This window comes from Rana temporaria, chromosome 4, assembly GCF_905171775.1.
Source record: "Rana temporaria chromosome 4, aRanTem1.1, whole genome shotgun sequence".
NCBI lineage: Eukaryota > Metazoa > Chordata > Amphibia > Anura > Ranidae > Rana > Rana temporaria.
In genome coordinates, this window is record NC_053492.1 from 309,755,123 (window position 1) to 309,773,659 (window position 18,537).

The window sequence follows — 18,537 nt, forward strand, 5'->3', positions numbered from 1 at the left end:
GATGATCGCCGTGCGCCTGATTGGGAGGCATAGAGATGACCATCGGAGGCCCGGGCGCGATGTGATGACGTTATGCCCGGGTACCCATAAGTAAACAAACCGCAATTGCGGCTAGTAAGAATGAGATCTGTGAATTTTTTTCACAATCTCATTCTTTCCAGCCTGGAGGAGAGATGTGGGGTCTTATTGACTTTGCATCTCTCCTTAAAGAGGACCTGTCACATACTATTCCTATTACAAGGGATGTTTACATTCCTTGTAATAGGAATAAAAGCGATCAAAAAAAAAAAGTAAAAAAAAGTGTAAAACATAAATAAATAAGTAAAATAAAAAAAAAATTAAAAAAAAATTAAAACGCCCCTGTCCCGCCCACGTATGTAAACGTCGTTCAAACCACACATGTGAGGTGTCGCCGTGTGCGTTAGAGTGCGTGCAACAATTCTTCCTCTGTAACTCTAAACTGGTAACCTGTAAAAAATTTAAAGCGTCGCCTATGGAGATTTTTAAGTAACGAAGTTTGGCGCCATTCCATGAGTGTGCTCAATTTTAAAGCATGACATGTTAGGTATCTATTTACTCGGCGTAACATCATCTTTCATATTTTACAAGAAAAAGGCGTTTGAAAAATTATTGCGCAAATACCGTGCAAGATAAAAAGTTGCAATGACCGCCATTTTATTCCCTAGGGTGTCTGCTAAAAAAACATATATAATGTTTGGGGGTTCTGAGTAATTTTCTAGCAAAAGAATGATGATTTGTACATGTAGGAGAGAAGTGCCAGAATAGGCCCGGTATGGAGGTGGGTTTTAAAGCCTTGTATTGAAGTGGTTAAAAAGTGTCTGAAAATTGTGGGCCTTGGTACGTACCGTCGCCACCTAGGGGTTACATTTCAAGTAAACATAATATAAAACTATTAGTTTCAGATGTTCAATACATTCCCAAACTAACAAATCCGACTGTTTTCTGTTCAAAATGGTGCAATTATCTTGTCTTTCAACATATTTTCAAAGATAGGACCTTTGTTATCACATTGTAGTATGATAAAAAAAAAAAGCTTTGTATATAAAATCATATATGCACAGCATTCTTCTACACCAGGGTTGTCCAATCTGCTGCCCAAGGCAGCTATGAATGCCACCCAACACATAATTGTAAACTCACTTAAAAATGTTGATTTTTTTGACGGGGTTGCCAAATAAAAAATTGATGTAGCAGCATAAGGAGTCAGTCAGTTTATGCATTGACAAGAAGCATGCTGATAGGAATAAAAAGCAGAGTGACAGAGAGATGAGCTAATGACTGTGCTGCTTCTGCTTCAACTGTTCAATAACAAGATAAGGCAGATTCTGGACAACATGGGCTCAGAGAAAGTAGGTTGAATAATGCTGACCATCAGACTGAGGACTAGCAACAGCAGAAAAATATACTGCAGGGGAAAGCTCAAAAGTTGAATATTACAACAAAACCTGGTTATGCTATTATTTAATAGGCTATTAATGTTTATATTGTTATATTATATAGTTCTGCTGTGAGCTGCTAAGAACTTATGAAGAATAAGGCCATTCTGGAAAATGCACCAATATTCATGGCCACAAAATTTGAATCACTTTTTTTAGTGACCATGAGTATAAGGGCTCATGTACACAGAGGGGGTTATTTACTAAAGGCAAATCTACTTTTCACTACAAGAGCACTCCACATGCTGGAGTGTAATACAAGCAGCCAGCAGGCTCCACCTCAGCAGGAAAGGAGGACAGAGCTAGTGCTGGCCACGATCTTCTGCTGGGGGGAGTTACCAAGTCAGGCGGCAGATGCTAATGGACCAATGATTGTTTCTCTCTCTCTAATACAGCACACCGAGGGAGGGAGCGGGGCAGGGGCGGTACGATGCAATGCCAGTGAAATCTCTCCGTCCCTTCTATAGTGGCCGTGCGGGTGGAGGATTTAGAAATACACGCTGCAGGAGCACTGGTCAGTACTGCAGGGCAGGCGGCCATGAGGACCGTTTATTGGTATAGTCGCGAATCAGCCGATTTTTTTCACAATAATCGGCCGATGCCGATTTAATAAAAACGGACAAATATTGGCCGATATATCGGCCGACCGATATATCGGTTGACCTCTAATTCCAATGGCTCTAGTTCACACTATGCAGTCAGTTTCCGATGCAGAAACTGACCGGAAACTGACTGCATAGTGTGAACTAGAGCCATTGGGATACATGGAAAATACTGTGCATGCATTTTGTGCAGAAAAAAAGTGCACGAAACGGAACGGAACTGCATCTGGTGTGGACAAAGTTGGAACTATTGACAAGTGCCTGGATCAGGACCGAAAGGGAGGGCATAGTTTGCACTTTTGAATGTCTGTGGCAGGTGGATCTGCTTGTATTAACCTCTTCACTAGATTACCCCTATGGGGGTGTTCAGAGGCCAAATAATGGAAGATTTCAGGGTACAGAGCAACCGCCAGCACACAGGACAATCACCTTTATATAAGTACTGCCTCTGAGGCCGATTTAAAAAAACAGTGGAAAGGCGTCATACCAGATGGTCGCTGGTGAAATTGTGGAAATTTCCCAATCCTTATTTCCCGTCTCCTCACCCAAGTCCTAATTGGATTCCATGCAATAGCCACGTGGGCATGGCATTATTAAAGGGCACTGATTGGCATCCCTGGTGGCCATGGATGGCATACCTCGTGGTCATCAGTTTTAGTCATCCCTGTTGGTTCTGGTGGCATCCCTGGTGGTCCTGGGTAAGCATCCTCTGGAGGGGGCTCCACTGATAATCAATTCCCCGTCTGTCAGATGTGAGTGAGGAAAAGCCGACACATGGCTTTTACTGTTTACACCGTGATCAGCTGTGAATGGACACATCTGATCATGTGGTAAAGCGCCTCCGTCAGAGACTCTTTACCCAGATCGAGGATGCAGTGCGTCAGAATGACACACCACATCAACGATCGCCTCGCTGCACGCCCCCGTGGGTGCATTTTTGCGGGTTATCCTGATTACGTCATATGACTTCTGGTCAGGATAACAGAACCACTTTGCGCCCGTCATATTGCTATATGGTGGGCGGGAAGTGGTTAAAGACTACAGTAAATGTTCCTATAGCTTTTAGATCTGTTATGACTGCTGCTTCCATTATTTAATACAGGATGCTGAATATTCATAGACCCTGGGTTAAAGGATTGCACTTTTGGGTGATTTGATGTTGGCAAAGCTTTGCTTTGCTGGATACCCCCCTTCTTTTGGAACCCTCCCATGAACCACATAAACAAAACCACTTGACTAGTGTACTGTAAGATCAGTACTCAATACCAGCTAATATAATCATTTTTGTTCTATGTTTTTAGGTTTGGTGCAGAACAACCAGTGTACATTAACATAATTCGAGACCCTGTAAACCGATTTCTCTCCAACTATTTTTTTCGACGATTTGGAGACTGGAGAGGAGAACAGAATCACATGGTCCGTACACCAGGCATGAAAGAAGAGGAGAGGTACTTGGTAAGTTTAAAAAGTACAGAAGAAGTTTCAACTTAGGTTAGGAACCCCAAGGAATTAATGACTAAATTTTTCTTATTTCTACATTCTAGTCTATTTGTAATTGTATATGACTTCCCCTGTTTCTCCTATTGACAGCTGAGGTGGATGAATGGGTCTGTCCACTGTGTGCAGAAGGACCTATGTTCTATAATTATATCCACGTACAAACCCCCATTTTAAAGTCACAGCAACATTTTATTTACATAACTTATAGTGGTTAAGTGGGTGTCACCAAGTGGGTGGAGTTTTCTGAATACCTCCTCGAGTCCATTGTCTGCATTAGCACTAGCAATCAAAGAGTATGCCAGGAGCCAATTTCTGAGCATGAGCAAAAACCAGTAAAAAAAAGGTTAACATGAGGATGGCGTTTTAATTTAAGAAAAATTGGCATACCTATCTGTCCGTCATTTAAAGGGACTGTCTCTCTTTGGTAAACCAATACCTCTGTCCCTCTTTCATCTTTTGTTGTCCCTTTCTAAAGTATAGAGCTTTGTAAAATAATAATAATGAAAGTAGTGTTAGTTTAACCAATTTTTTCTTTCTATATTAATTGACAAGTTATCACTAAGCATGGAAGGCAAGTTATCACTAACCGCTCCGGGTCTCATGCAATTAAAAGCTAGGAGGACCAGTTCCTGATGACATGATTTCTGGGATCGACTTTTTTTATTGGCAATGTTTTTTTTTTACATACATCTGTCAGCAGGGAACCTCCCTGACAGCTGATAAATCATCCGTTCTTAATGACACTGGCGTCCTCCTCTTCCAAAAATAAACTCTGCTTGATGTAGTTAACCACTTCAGCCCCGGAAGATTTGGCTGCTCAATGACCAGGCCATTTTTTGCGACACGGCACTGCGTTGTTTTAACTTAGAGTTGCGCGGTCGTACGACATTGTAACCAAACAAAATTGAAGTTTTTTTTCCACAAATAGAGTTTTCTTTTGGTGGTATTTGATCACCTCTGCGGTTTTAATTTGTTGTGCTATAAACAAAAAAGAAGCGACAATTTTGAAAGAAACACAATATTATGTACTTTTTGCTATAATAAATATCCCCAATATTTTTTAAAAAAGTTATTTTTTTCCTCAGTTTAGGCTGACATGTATTCTTCTACATATTTTTGGTAATACAAATCGCAATAAGCGTATATTGATTGGTTTGCGCATAAGTCATAGCGTCTACAAAATAAGGGAAAGATTTATGGCATTTTAATATTTTTTAATATATTAACCACTAGAGGGCCGCGCTATAGACGAAAGACGTCCACAGCGCGGCTCTCAAGTGCCGGGTGGACGTCCTGTTATTTACATTCCCCGCATGCGCCGCTGGGGGCGCACATTGGGGGAAACACTGTGCCCGGCGCATTGATGTCCGCCAGGTACCCGCGATCGGCGGTGACAGCAGGGACGTGGAGCTCTGTGTGTAAACACAGAGCTCCACGTCCTGTCAGGGAGAGAGGAGACCGATGCTGTGTGTACATAGGGACACAGCATCAGTCACCTCCCCCAGTCAGTCCCTCTCCACACACAGTTAGAACACACCCAGGGAATACATTTAACCCCTTCCTCACCCCCTAGTGTTAACCCCTTCCCTGCCAGTCACATTTATACAGTAATTAGTGCATTTTTATAGTACTGATCGCTGTATAAATGTGAATGGTCCCAAAATTGTGTCAAAAGTGTCCGATATGTCCGCCGCAATATCGCCGGCCTGACAAAAAAAATCGCAGATCGCCGCCATTACTAGTAAAAAAAAAAAAACATAAATCTATCCCCTATTTTGTAGGCGCTATAACTTTTGCGCAAACCAATCAATATACACTTATTGCGATTTTTTTAACAAAAATTTGTAGAAGAATACGTATCGGCCTAAACCGAGGAAAAAATTTTTTTTTGTAAAAAAATAAATTGGGATATTATTATAACAAAAAGTAAAAAATATTGGGCCAGATTCACAGACAAATACGTTGCGCAGCGTATCCCATTTACGTTACACCGCCGCAAGTTTACAGCGTAAGTGCCTTATTCACAAAGCACTTACCTGTAAACTTGCGGCGGTGTAACGTAAATCCGCTCGGCGCAAGCCCGCCTAATTCAAATGGGGCGGGCACCATTTAAATTAGGCGCGTTCCCGCGCCGAACATACTGCGCATGCTCCGTCCGTCAAATTACCCGATTTAGCATTGCGCTAAATGACGTCGCAAAGACGTCATTGGTTTCGACGTTAACGTAAATGGCGTCCAGCGCCATTCACGGACGACTTACAGAAACGACGTGATTTTTCAAATTTCGACGCGGGAACGACGGCCATACTTAACATTGGCTAGAGGGCAGCCTTAGTTGTATCTCGACGGAAACAACGTAAAGTTAGAGCGGCGGGTAAAGCGTATGTTTGTGAATCGCTGTAACTAGTCATTTGCATATTCTACGCCGACTGCAATGGAATCGCCACCTAGCGGCCGGCCTAGAATTGCATCCTAAGATCCGACGGTGTAAAGCCCTGTACACACGGTAGGACATCCAAAAAAATTTCCCTTGGATTTTTGTCCTAATTGATTTGTCCTGCCACACCCATAGCATACACACAGTCAGACTTTTCTGCAAACTTTTCTAAAAGTTTCCTAACATCACGTGTTTTTTTTTTGCTATTTTCTGCTCTTTACCGCCACCCTTTGGTTAACTTCTGCTATTGTTTGTTGCTTTTAACATTGGTTTTGAGCATTCGTATTTGCACTTTGTCCAAAAGTTGGTTGGATTGCTGTACACACGGTCACACAAAGCACCATCGGACTTTTGTTGCTGAAAAGTTGGTCCGTTCGCAGACCCAACTTTTTGTTGGATGAAACCAGAAAAAGTTGGTCTGATGGAGCGTACACACGGTCGGACAAATTTGAAAAGTTGCAGATTTTGAAGTTGGTTGGCCAAAAGTCCTACCGTGTGTACAGGGCTTTAGTCAATTACACCTGTCGGATCTTAGGGCTATCTATGCGTAACTGATTCTATGAATCAGCCGCATAGATACGACAATCGTATCTCAGAGATACGCCGTCGTATCAGGAGATACGCCGTCGTATCAGGAGATACGCCGTCGTATCTCTTCTGTGAATCTGGCCCATTGTGGGTTTTTTTTTTTAAATTTCTGTCTTTTTTTGTTTATAGCGCAAAAAAAAAAAATCGCAGAGATGATCAAATACCACCAAAAGAAAGCTCTATTTGTGGGAAAAAAATTATAAAAATATAATTTGGGTACAGTGTTGTATGACCGCGCAATTGTCATTCAAAATGTGTCAGCGCTGAAAGCTGAAAATTGGTCTGGGCACGAAGGGGGTTTAAGTGCCCAGTAATGAAGTGGTTAAACAAAAGTCAAAACAAGCTATATATTATGTCATGGAACATCTAAAACATAGACACAATTACCGTATTTATCGGCGTATAATGCTCACCGCCGTATAACGCGCACCCTAATTTTAGGAGGGAAGTTTTAGGAAAAAAACTTTCAACAGCCCCTTTTATATTCCAAAGCCCCCCAGCACATTACACACAGATCCCAGCACATTACATTACACACAGATCACATCACAGCACATTACATTACACACAGATCACATCACAGCACATTACATTACACATAGATCACATCACAGCACATTAAGATGTAAAAGTACACATGAAGCATTTTTTCTATGGTGTAAAGGTGGAGCTTCACTTTCAACTACCGTATAGACTTCTAGTTCAGAAAAGACATTATGCTGTGTTTACTTTTTTGGGAGGGAAATGTGTTCTTTTTCAAACTGCCTGTGAGTGCTCTGCCCTCCTACCTGCTTCTCCTGAGCCGCTCCACTCACCCAGCTTCGGCGTCAGCCGATACCCGCTTTCCCGCGCCGAGTTTTGAATACTGCGCCGGCATATACCGAGCGCAGTACACTCGCGTATAGTCGGCAATGCTCGGCTACTCTCGCGCTCACGTCCTGTACGTCCAGGACGTGAGCGCGAGAGGAGCAGAGCATTGCCGACTATACACGAGTGTACTGCGCTCGGTATATGCCGGCGCAGTATTCAAACTCGTCGCGGGTATCGGCGTATATCGCGCACCCACGATTTTGCCCTGATTTTCAGGGCAAAAAAGTGCGCGGTATACGCCGATAAATACGGTACATTAAAATTCCTATTGATGTGCAGCGATGCTTTGCATGTAGAGAGGAATCAGGTGAGAGTACTTAATTATAGGATGTTAATTGTCTACACGTTGGAGTTGGAATCCTTGTATACACACACATATATATATATTATACATACATACATATTTACACACACACACCCATTCCGTTGAAGACAATTGGCCTACACTTATATGTATATATGTAAGGCCCCAGGCCTATTTGTCCTTCCGAGCCGGTATCCTCCGACTACAGTCTCAGGGTGAGTTTACATATATACATGTAAGTGTAGGCCAATTGTCTTCAACGGCGTGTGTGTGTGTGTGTGTGTGTATATATATATATATATATATATATATATATATATATATATATATATATAGCCAATGTGTAGACAATTAGCATCATATAATTAAGTACTCTCACCTGATTCCTCTCTACATGCAAAGCATCGCTGCACATCAATAGAAATTTTAATATAATTGTGTCTATGTTTTAGATGTTTCATGACATAATATATAGCTTGTATTGGCTTTTGTTTAATATGATAAAATATGCATATAAATGCATATCAAACAAATGCATCAACTTCTCTATCTTCCAGTTATCTGCTTTTTTTCCCCATGCAAAACCACGTTACTCATGTACTGTTTATCAATATTTTATCCATAGAATCTATGTGATATCCTACTGTGCTATTTCCAAAGCCCCCAGACAAAGCGTTTTTGTCCACGAAACACGTAGGCCATATTGCTACAACCGCATGTGATTTGCACACCCTGAGCTCAAACTCCAAGACTGTAACTCATTTATACTTGATTTTTATCTTTAGATTGTAATGCCCTATGGCAGAAAAATATATGTATCTATTTTTCTATAAGTCAATGTATTTGTATTCCATTTTTTACACTCCTCAGAGGCACAACCAAAGTCCCACCCCGTTCTACTTTTTTGAAACATAGTTGCATACTTTTAGGGGATGGTGCCTCTATAGGTGTATTTGTTATTCCACGCTCACCCCAACCCCTACACATACCCTCACAGAACAGTTTTTTGTGTGTTTACACACACACGTCCCTGTTCTGGCTCTCGTGCTCGCGATCGCGCATGACCAACGGTCATCGCTACTGCCGGCCACACGCATCGGCACCCCCGCAGTGCAGCGGACGCGTGCCTGCTATCCCGCTTAAAGGGACCAACGTACGACTATGACTGTTTGCAGGATCGTGCCGACCTGCCGCAGTACAATGACGGCGGCTGGCCGGCAAGTGGTTAAAAATGCACAGTTTAAAAAACGTCTGACCAAAATGTCCATTGTCCATTGTCATTACAATTTTCAAACATGGAGGATTCTTTCACCAATTTCTAATTCTACTAAGATAGCCATATATAAACTTCACATTTTTACCTCACCACTACCAGCTTCAGGATGTTATTAATTTGTCAGCCTGACTATTAGTGGAACAGTAATTTTGTTGTGTCTGATTACATGCACTCAGACAGTCTTGAAGTTAATTTTAGACAAATTATTAAGGTTTTTAGTTATTATTTAGCCATGTCATCCCACTTACTTGTGACCTTATGTTGCAATTATGTCTGTTAGCAATATCTCCCAGAGAATGTTAAAGTAATAAGTAGCATATTAAAGACCATCCCGTGCTCAGGCTGCTGAATTGTCATAGTATGCAATGCATTGGAAATCTCTTGAATTGGATTAGGTTGTCTGAGAATGTGTATTTAAAATTCAGACTTTGTTGTACATTGTTGTAATAAGCTGACAAACTAAATGTGTGTTTTGCAAGTGAAAATATGTTTTTTATTGTACTGTGCATTAGGGACACAGGACAAAGTATTTAGATACATTGGGTTATGTTGCTGCATTCAGGAGCATGGACACTGGCAAACAAAGCTGTAAGGATATCCTAGTATACCCCACCCACTCCCAGCGTGTCTCAGTTTTCTGTTAGTGTCTGAGTAAAACAGATTCCTTTTTTTCTTTTACAAAAGGCTTTATTGTCTTTAGAACATACACAACAGAGCCAATGGGATGACAATTACAAAACATACAGTATGTATGCAAATATGGGAATTGCAAACATGACATTGTCATGGTTTCTTACAACAAAGAGAATAAGTAAACTTCACAACGTCCCAAAAGGCAAAATTACACTGTATCTGAATGGAGTGTTAATTTTAAGATTTGCTGAAATACCAGGCCTACACACTAATTCAAAAGAAGATACAGAGTTAAAAAATGAAAAGAGGATGAGCAAGAAAAAAAAGGAAGATCCTAGGAAAGGTAGAAAAAGAGAAGAAAAAAGAGATAAAGATAAAAAAGTCTGTGGAACAGTGGATTAGGGTCCTCAGAGTGACATAAGGAGGTTATCAAAGCACGGGAAATCCAAGGCTACCATTCTTTCGAGAATTTTTTTGTGGGTGTCAACTAAAATGGGCGTTCATTTTGTGTTGACCATAATATCAGTAATTTGCACTTGACTGCCTTGAAACTGAAAATATGGGATTACCATAGGCTCTTGCTATGGTATGGTTGCTGCAAAGAGATGCAATTCTTCAATAGGTTTACAAAAAAAAGCTTTGTACGGATTTGCTCTGTCTACTGTGCACATCCTAGGTGTGGAAAATTGGAAGGCAGACTTCCTGAATCGCCAGCAATTAGACTCTGGAGCAGTGCCGGCCCAAGGCATTGTGCTGCCTCGTAGAATAAATTAATTATTGCCGCCAAGAATAAAATGCTGCCCCCCCAGAAAAAAAATCACGCCCACCAAAATGCCCCACATCCTTTATTTGATATCATTATAACTAAAGAGGACCTGTCATGGCTCTATACATGTATAGGAGTATAAAGAGGACCTGTCATGGCATTATACGTGTATATACTGTAGAAGTATAATGAGGACCTGTCATGGCTCTATACATGTATGTAGGAGTATAAAGTGGACCTATCATGGCTCTATCCTAGTGATTAGGAACAGAGATCTCTCTCCTCCTCCAGTCAGTCCCACCCCCCCAGTTAGAAACACCTCCCAGGGAACACATTTAACCCCTTCCCTGACAGTGACATTTACACATTAATCAGTGCATTTTAATAGCACAGATTGCTGTATAAATGTGAATGGTCCCAAAAATGTGTCAAAAGTGTCTGACCTGTCCACCGCAATGTCGCAGTCTCGCAAAAAAAACGAACAAAAAAAAACAGATCACTGCCATTACTAGTAAAAAAAAAATAATAATAATAATAAAAATGCTTGAAGTGCATAATTTCTATTATTACATTGTTATATAAAATAGTTCAACTCACCATATTGCAGAATCAGTAGGAGCCCCGAGCGTGTCACTTGCCAACGTCACCTGCCTTCAGATACGGATTGTCACTTGCCGCGTCACCAGATGCGGGTTGTCACCTGCCACGACGCCACCTGTCACACATTGTCACTTGCCACAACGTCACCTGCCACACGTTGCAGATTGTCACTTGCCACGTCACCTGCTACCTGTAGATCGTTACTTGCCACGATGTCACACATTGAGGATTGTCACTTGCCACCTGCCACCCAATGCAGATTGTCACTTGCCACGACGCCACCTGTCACACATTGTCACTTGCCACAACGTCATCTGCCACACGTTGCAGATTGTCACTTGCCACGTCACCTGCTACCTGTAGCAGATTGTCACTTGCCACATCACCTGCCACACATTGCGGATTGCCACTTGCTGTGTCCCAGAGTAAAGGCAGGCAGCAGAGAGATAATGTAATTTCTCTGCTGCCCGCCCGCTGATTGTCCAGCAAGCCTGCTCACCTGCTGACTGTCCCGCCCGCTGACTGTTCCCATGTTCTGCCCGCAATGCCCAGGTGAATGGAGCGTGCTGGCAGAACAGGTGGAGCTGGCTGGCTGGCTGGCGGTTGGGTGTCAATTTGCCTCACAGTGGAGCGCGGAGCGGGCAGAACGGGTTGGCAACAATTTGTCTCACAGTGCAGCGGGGAGTGGAGCGGGCTGGCGGGCGGAAATTTGCCCCTCAGTGCAGGCAGGGCCGGTGCTAGGCAATTTGCTCCCTAGGCAAGACCAGCTATGTGTGTCCCCCCAAAAAAAATGTCCCTGCATCCATCATATGTGATGTGCACCAGTAAATTTAAGGTGGTGGGGTGGTATGAAGATTACAGGGGGTGGTAGGAAGATGACAGGGGTGGGTGGTAGGAAGCTGACAGGGGTGGGTGGTAGGAAGCTGACAAGGGTGGGTGGTAGGAAGCTGACAAGGGTGGGTGTTAGGAAGCTGACAGGGAGGATGGAGATGACAGGGGTGGGTGGTAGGAAGCTGACAGGGGTGGGTGGTAGGAAGCTGACAGGGTAGGGTGGTAGGAAGATGACAGGGGTGGATGGCAGGAAGAAGACAGGGAGGATGGAGATGACAGTGGTGGGTGGTAGGAAGCTGACAGTGGTGGGTGGTAGGAAGCTGACAGTGGTGGGTGGTAGGAAGCTGACAGGGGCGGGTGGTAGGAAGCTGACAGTGGTGGGTGGTAGGAAGCTGACAGGGAGGATGGAGATGACAGAGATGGGTGGTAGGAAGCTGACAGGGGTGGGTGGTAGGAAGCTGACAGGGAGGATGGAGATGACAGGGGTGGGTGGTAGGAAGATGACAGGGGTGGGTGGTAGGAAGATGACAGGGAGGATGGAGATGGCAGGGGTGGGTGGTAGGAAGATGACAGGGAGGATGGAGATGACGGTGGGTGGTAGGAAGCTGACAGGGAGGATGGAGATGACAGGGGTGGGTGATAGGAAGCTTACAGGGAGGAAGGAGTTGACAGGGGTGGGTGGTAGGAAGCTGACAGGGAGGATAGAGATGACAGGGGTGGGTGGTAGGAAGCTGACAGGGAGGATGGAGATGACAGGGGTGGTAGGAAGCTGACAGGGAGGATGGAGATGACAGGGGTGGGTGGTAGGAAGCTGACAGTGGTGGGTGGTAGGAAGCTGACAGAGGCGGGTGGTAGGAAGCTGACAGTGGTGGGTGGTAGGAAGCTGACAGGGAGGATGGAGATGACAGAGATGGGTGGTAGGAAGCTGACAGGGGTGGGTGGTAGGAAGCTGACAGGGAGGATGGAGATGACAGGGGTGGGTGGTAGGAAGATGACAGGGGTGGGTGGTAGGAAGATGACAGGGAGGATGGAGATGGCAGGGGTGGGTGGTAGGAAGATGACAGGGAGGATGGAGATGACGGTGGGTGGTAGGAAGCTGACAGGGAGGATGGAGATGACAGGGGTGGGTGATAGGAAGCTTACAGGGAGGAAGGAGTTGACAGGGGTGGGTGGTAGGAAGCTGACAGGGAGGATAGAGATGACAGGGGTGGGTGGTAGGAAGCTGACAGGGAGGATGGAGATGACAGGGGTGGTAGGAAGCTGACAGGGAGGATGGAGATGACAGGGGTGGGTGGTAGGAAGCTGACAGGGAGGATGGAGATGACAGGGGGTGATAAAATGTATGACAGGCCTCAGAGGTAGGATGGTGGGATCATCGTGCTCCTCGTCATCCCCCTGTTTCTGGCATCCCACTGGGCTACAGCTACAGCTAAAAAACAAACTGCTTTAGATTCCACTATCACTACTGGATTCAACAACTCATAATTCAAGACTGTGACCTCAAAGGCAAGGTTCCAACTTTCCTTGCAAAATGCACTCTACCATTTTAGTTAGTGCTTCTTTGGATTTTCAGTCAGACACCTAGATAGGGCTTCCAGCTGGTCGTTTAACATTTTCATTTAAGTGTAGCAGTTGGATGTTCAGTCCTAAGCTTATTAGGCCTGTTAGCCTTTGAATCCTGTGTTGCCCACCCCTCATGTGGACTGCTTATGAATCTCCCAATATACCTGAGAGTTCATTCTGTGTCCCTTATAGTACGAATTCAGGATGTTTTACTTACCATAAAATCCTCATCTTTGGGTAATTTCATGGACACGGGCCACCTCCTCCTATATTATCCAATCTTAGTATTGCTTGCTACAAAACATGGGCACACTAGTAATGGGAGGGGTTATATTGGGCTGTCCTTACAGCTTTGTTTGCCAGTGCTCATTCTCCTAAATAGCAGCAGCCTAACCCAGTGTACCAGAATAAGCCATTTTGTGTTCTTTGATGAACTTTTAGAAAAGGATTTTACAGTAAGTTTAAAAAATTATATATTTTTTCTTTAAATGCAGTATTCATGAAGTAAAAATAATATTCACATCTGTATTTACAAATATGGAAATTATTTGTATTATGTTAATGATTAATATACTGAAATACACTTGCTGCTTATATCCAAACTGATTTATAGAAGAATTCCAGCTTTTCCACCCCAAAACAACAGATGCATTGTGTATGTAAATGAATTACAACAAACTGTCATACAGCAGGTTTTTGTGTCTGATGTCACTCCTGGTGGAATTTCAGAGTTCTCTGACTTCCTGTTTCCTTACCTTTTCAGTCCTGATACTACATGATCATTTGAGCCTCTGTAGCTTTAGGGTGGGCTATGGGAGTCACTTGTATCAGTTATGGGAGCTAATGTGGGTGGATCATAGGGTTACTGTGGGTGCTTCTGGGCCTTCATGTGGGTGGTGAAAGGGGAGTATTGTAATTCTCCTCCTTACTATTCACAGTCCACTCCTCTCTGTAGTGAATAGAGTGCTGTACAGCAGGTAAGAAACAAGCAGGAAGTGTAACCTTACAAACCATCTTTTGGACAAGAAATGTGCAATCCCAGACATAAAGGGCACACAAATAAAAGACTTTTTTTTCTGCTCGGATTTCATTATTTTTAACAGACAAGGATACAAGAAATATGCCTTCCAGGTGCAAAATTTGATTTTGCAAGAAGTCGATTTCTAGGTTTTAAGAGCATGGGGATAACTGAACTTTATGTTCTATAGAACCTTGCCTTCAACAGCCAGGCTGTTAAAGCCAACTGAGAAGCAGGGTGGTAAACCAGCACTTAGGACAGTGCAAAATCTTGTGCAGTGGAGCATGGTAACCAATCAGCTTCTAACTTGGCATCTAACTTAGGTTGTTCAATTAAGTTTTGACAATAAAAACATGGAAGCTGATTGGTTTGTATGCAGAGTTGCGCCAGATTTTGCACTCTCCAGTTTTAGTAAATCAACTCCAAAGTATCTATAATTACCTTTTTTACATATTTGAAATCAACCAATAATGGCCCAGATTCAGGTAGAATTGCGCTATATTTGCGCGTGCACAGGGCAACGATTTTGCCCTGCGCCCACGCAAATATTTTGCGCTGCCCTCGATTCACGGAGCAGTAGCTCCGTGAATTGCGAGGGTGCGCCAGCAAAATTGCCCAGCGTAAGCGCGCGCAATGTAAATGATCCCGCCGGGGGCGGGAATCATTTAAATTAGGCGCGCTCCCGCGACGAGCGTACAGCGCATGCTCCGTCGGGAAACTTTCCCGACGTGCATTGCGGCAAATGACGTCGCAAGGACGTCATTTGCTTCAAAGTGAACGTGAATGGCGTCCAGCGCCATTCACGCATCACTTACGCAAACGCCTTGAAATTCAAATTTCACGGCGCGGGAGCGGCGGCTATACTTTAGCATTGGCTGCCCCTGCTATTAGAAAGGGCAGCCTTGCGCTAAAGTTGCCGTACGGAAACTCCGTACCTGGCTCCGCGCAGATTTTAGGCTGCAGTCGGTGTAACGAGGTTCCTGAATCAGGAGCGCTCGTTACACCGGAGCAAGTAAGCAATTGCGCCGTGTAACTTATGGTTACACGGGCGCAATTACTTCTTGAATCTGGGCCAATGTATGTAAATACAGTCAGGTCCATAAATATTGGGACATTGACACAATTCTAATCTTTTTGGCTCTATACACCACCACAATAGATTTGAAATAAAACTTTCAGCTTTAATTTGAGGGCATTTACATCCAAATCCAAAAGTAATGGGACAGATTAACAATCATAAATCAAACTTTCACTTTTTAATACTTGGTTGCAAATCCTTTGCAGTCAATTACAGCCTGAAGTCTGGAATGCATAGACATCACCAGACGCTGGGTTTCATCCCTGGTGATGCTCTGCCAGGCCTCTACTGCAACTTCCTGCTTGTTCATGGGGCATTTTCCTTCAGTTTTGTCTTTAGCAAGTGAAATGCATGCTCAATCGTATTCAGGTCAGGTGATTGACTTGGCCATTGTATAACATTCTACTTATTTCCCCTAAAAATCTCTTTGGTTGCTTTCGCAGTATGCTTTGGGTCATTGGCCATCTGCACTGTAAAGCGCCGTACAATGAGTTCTTAAGCATTTGTCTGAATATGAGCAGATAATACAGATAATATTGCCCTAAACACTTCAGAATTCATCCTGCTGCTTTTTTCAGCAGTCACATCATCAATAAATACAAGAGAACCAGTTCCATTGGCAGCCATACATGCCCATGACATGGCACTACCACCACCATGCTTCACTGATGCAATGGTATGCTTTGGATCATGAGCAGTTCCTTTCTTTCTCCATTCACTCCGGTACAAGTTGATCTTGGTCTCATCTGTCCATAGGATGTTGTTCCAGAACTGTGAAGGCTTTTTTAGATGTTGTTTGGCAAACTCTAATCTGGCCGTCCAGTTTTTGAGGGTCACCAATAGTTTACATCTTGTGGTGAACCCTCTGTATTCACTCTGGTGAAGTCTTCTCTCGATGGTTGACTTTGACACACATACACCTACCTCCTGGAGAGTGTTCTTGATTTGGCTTACTGTTGTGAAGGGTGTTTTCTTCACCAGGGAAAGAATTCTTCGGTCATCAACCACAATTGTTTTCCATGGTCTTCTTTTGGTGTTGATGAGCTCACCAGTGCATTCTTTCTTTTTAAGAATGTTCCAAACAATTGATTTGGCCACACCTAATGTTTTTGCAATATCTCTGATGGGTTTGTTTTGTTTTTTCAGCCTAATGATGGCTTGCTGATGGTGACAGCTCTTTGGATCTCATATTGAGAGTTGACAGCAACAGATTCCAAATGCAAATAGCACGCTTGAAATGAACTCTGGACCTTGTATCTGCTCCTTGTAAATTGCATAATAAGGGAATAACACACACCTGGCCATGGAAGAGCTCAGCAGCCAATTGTCCCATTACTTTTGGTCCCTTAAAAAGTGGGAGGCACATATACAAACTGTTGTAATTCCTACACCGTTTATCTGATTTGGATGTAAATACCCTCAAATTAAAGCTGAAAGTCTGCAGTTCAAGCACATCTTAGTTTCATTTCAAATCCATTGTGGTGGTGTATAGAGCCAAAAATATTAGAATTGTGTCAATGTCCCAATATTTATGGACCCGACTGTACGTCAAAACATTTTCTCGTGTTCTATCTTTTCTATTTAGTAAATATGCTGGTTGCACAAGAAAATTACATATTCATATTTAAAGCTGTATAGTTTAAAAGTCCAGTTAAAAGTGGCTAAACCAATTTTCTAAATTGCTCTAAAATTGCCTGGCATCACAGACGAAGCAGCTGGTTTTAGGATGTTTGTAAACATATGGCAAATTCTGATAGTGCCTTTAAAATTACTAATGAATAACCATACTTTTAGTATGTATGATTCTGCAAAACTGCATGTGACAGGATAGATATCCTTATAACATTTTGCTGCAATTTATCATCAAAATTTGAGTCAACATTAAGAAAAGGTAATAACATATTATAAATCTACATAAAAACAAAAATGCTTGTAACAAAGCTGCCAAACATAATTACTGGGCAGTTGAAGCACAGTACACCAGACAGTATATAACAAGTTCAAGGCTAAAGTAGTGCATTCAGGAAACTACATCTTAACGCATGTGGCAAGGGTCCCAGATGCTGTTTGAGTAGTTTTGAAAAAAAATTGGCTTATAGAACAAAATAAAAATATCAGTGTTTTCAGCTAGAAACATAGCACCAGCAGAGCCGTTCATTGGGAGAAACAGCGCTAGACACACTCAAAGCAAAATAATAATTAAAATGAGGCTGGTGCCGTTCATTAAGTAATATGTAAGGGAATGAACGGCACCAGTCTCATTTTAATTATTATTTTACTGTGAGTGTGTCTAGCGCTGTTTCTCCCAATGAACGTCTCTCCTGGTGCCATGTTCCTTTATAAGATATGGCTTGCGGTTGGACTCGGTTTTGAGTGCAAGTTTTGTAAGTAGATTATTTTAACTTTTTTACCTGGATTAAAACTTTTAAAACGGAGAGCACTAGATTATACCCTTCTTTTTATCCTTATGGTTTGGGAGCTTTTAACAGCAGTACCAATCCATGATCAATACCCCTGGTGTGGGTTAACAAGCTGAGTGACCTGTTTCAGGTCGAATTTATGAGGTGAGAGGCTGAATATCTGTGGTGGGGGATCACAATCACCGCTGTATCGTCTTATTCGTTCACACCTTATGAAACTGTCTCTACACCAATTAACTACTTGCCGACCAGCCGCCAAAGTTATACGGCGGCAGGTCGGCTCGGCTGCGCGAGATCACGTAGCTATACGTCATCTCGCGTTTCAGCGCTCGCCCCTGGTGCCGACGCGCGTGCCCGGTGGGTGCGATCACCGCCGGGCTCCCGCGATCGCTCGTTACAGAGCGAGAACCGGGAGCTGTGTGTGTAAACACACAGCACCCTGTCCTGTCAGGGGCAGAAATGATGGATCGTCTGTTGATACAATGTATGAACAGTGATCAGTCATTTCCCCTAGTCAGTCCCACCCCCCTTCAGTTAGAACACACACAGGGAACATACTTAACCCCTTCCTCGCCCCCTAGTGTTAACCCCTTC

The 18,537-nt window shown here is 43.2% G+C and overlaps 1 protein-coding gene across 1 annotated transcript in view; it reads left to right on the forward strand.

Moving 5' to 3' along the window:
* UST (uronyl 2-sulfotransferase) overlaps positions 1 to 18,537 on the forward strand; it is a 437,794-nt gene that overhangs the window by 345,671 nt on the left and 73,586 nt on the right. Inside the window, exon 5 of the mRNA XM_040350590.1 lies at positions 3,361 to 3,514. Within this exon, the coding sequence (XP_040206524.1) occupies positions 3,361 to 3,514 (154 nt within the window). The remainder of the gene's footprint in view (positions 1 to 3,360; positions 3,515 to 18,537) is intronic.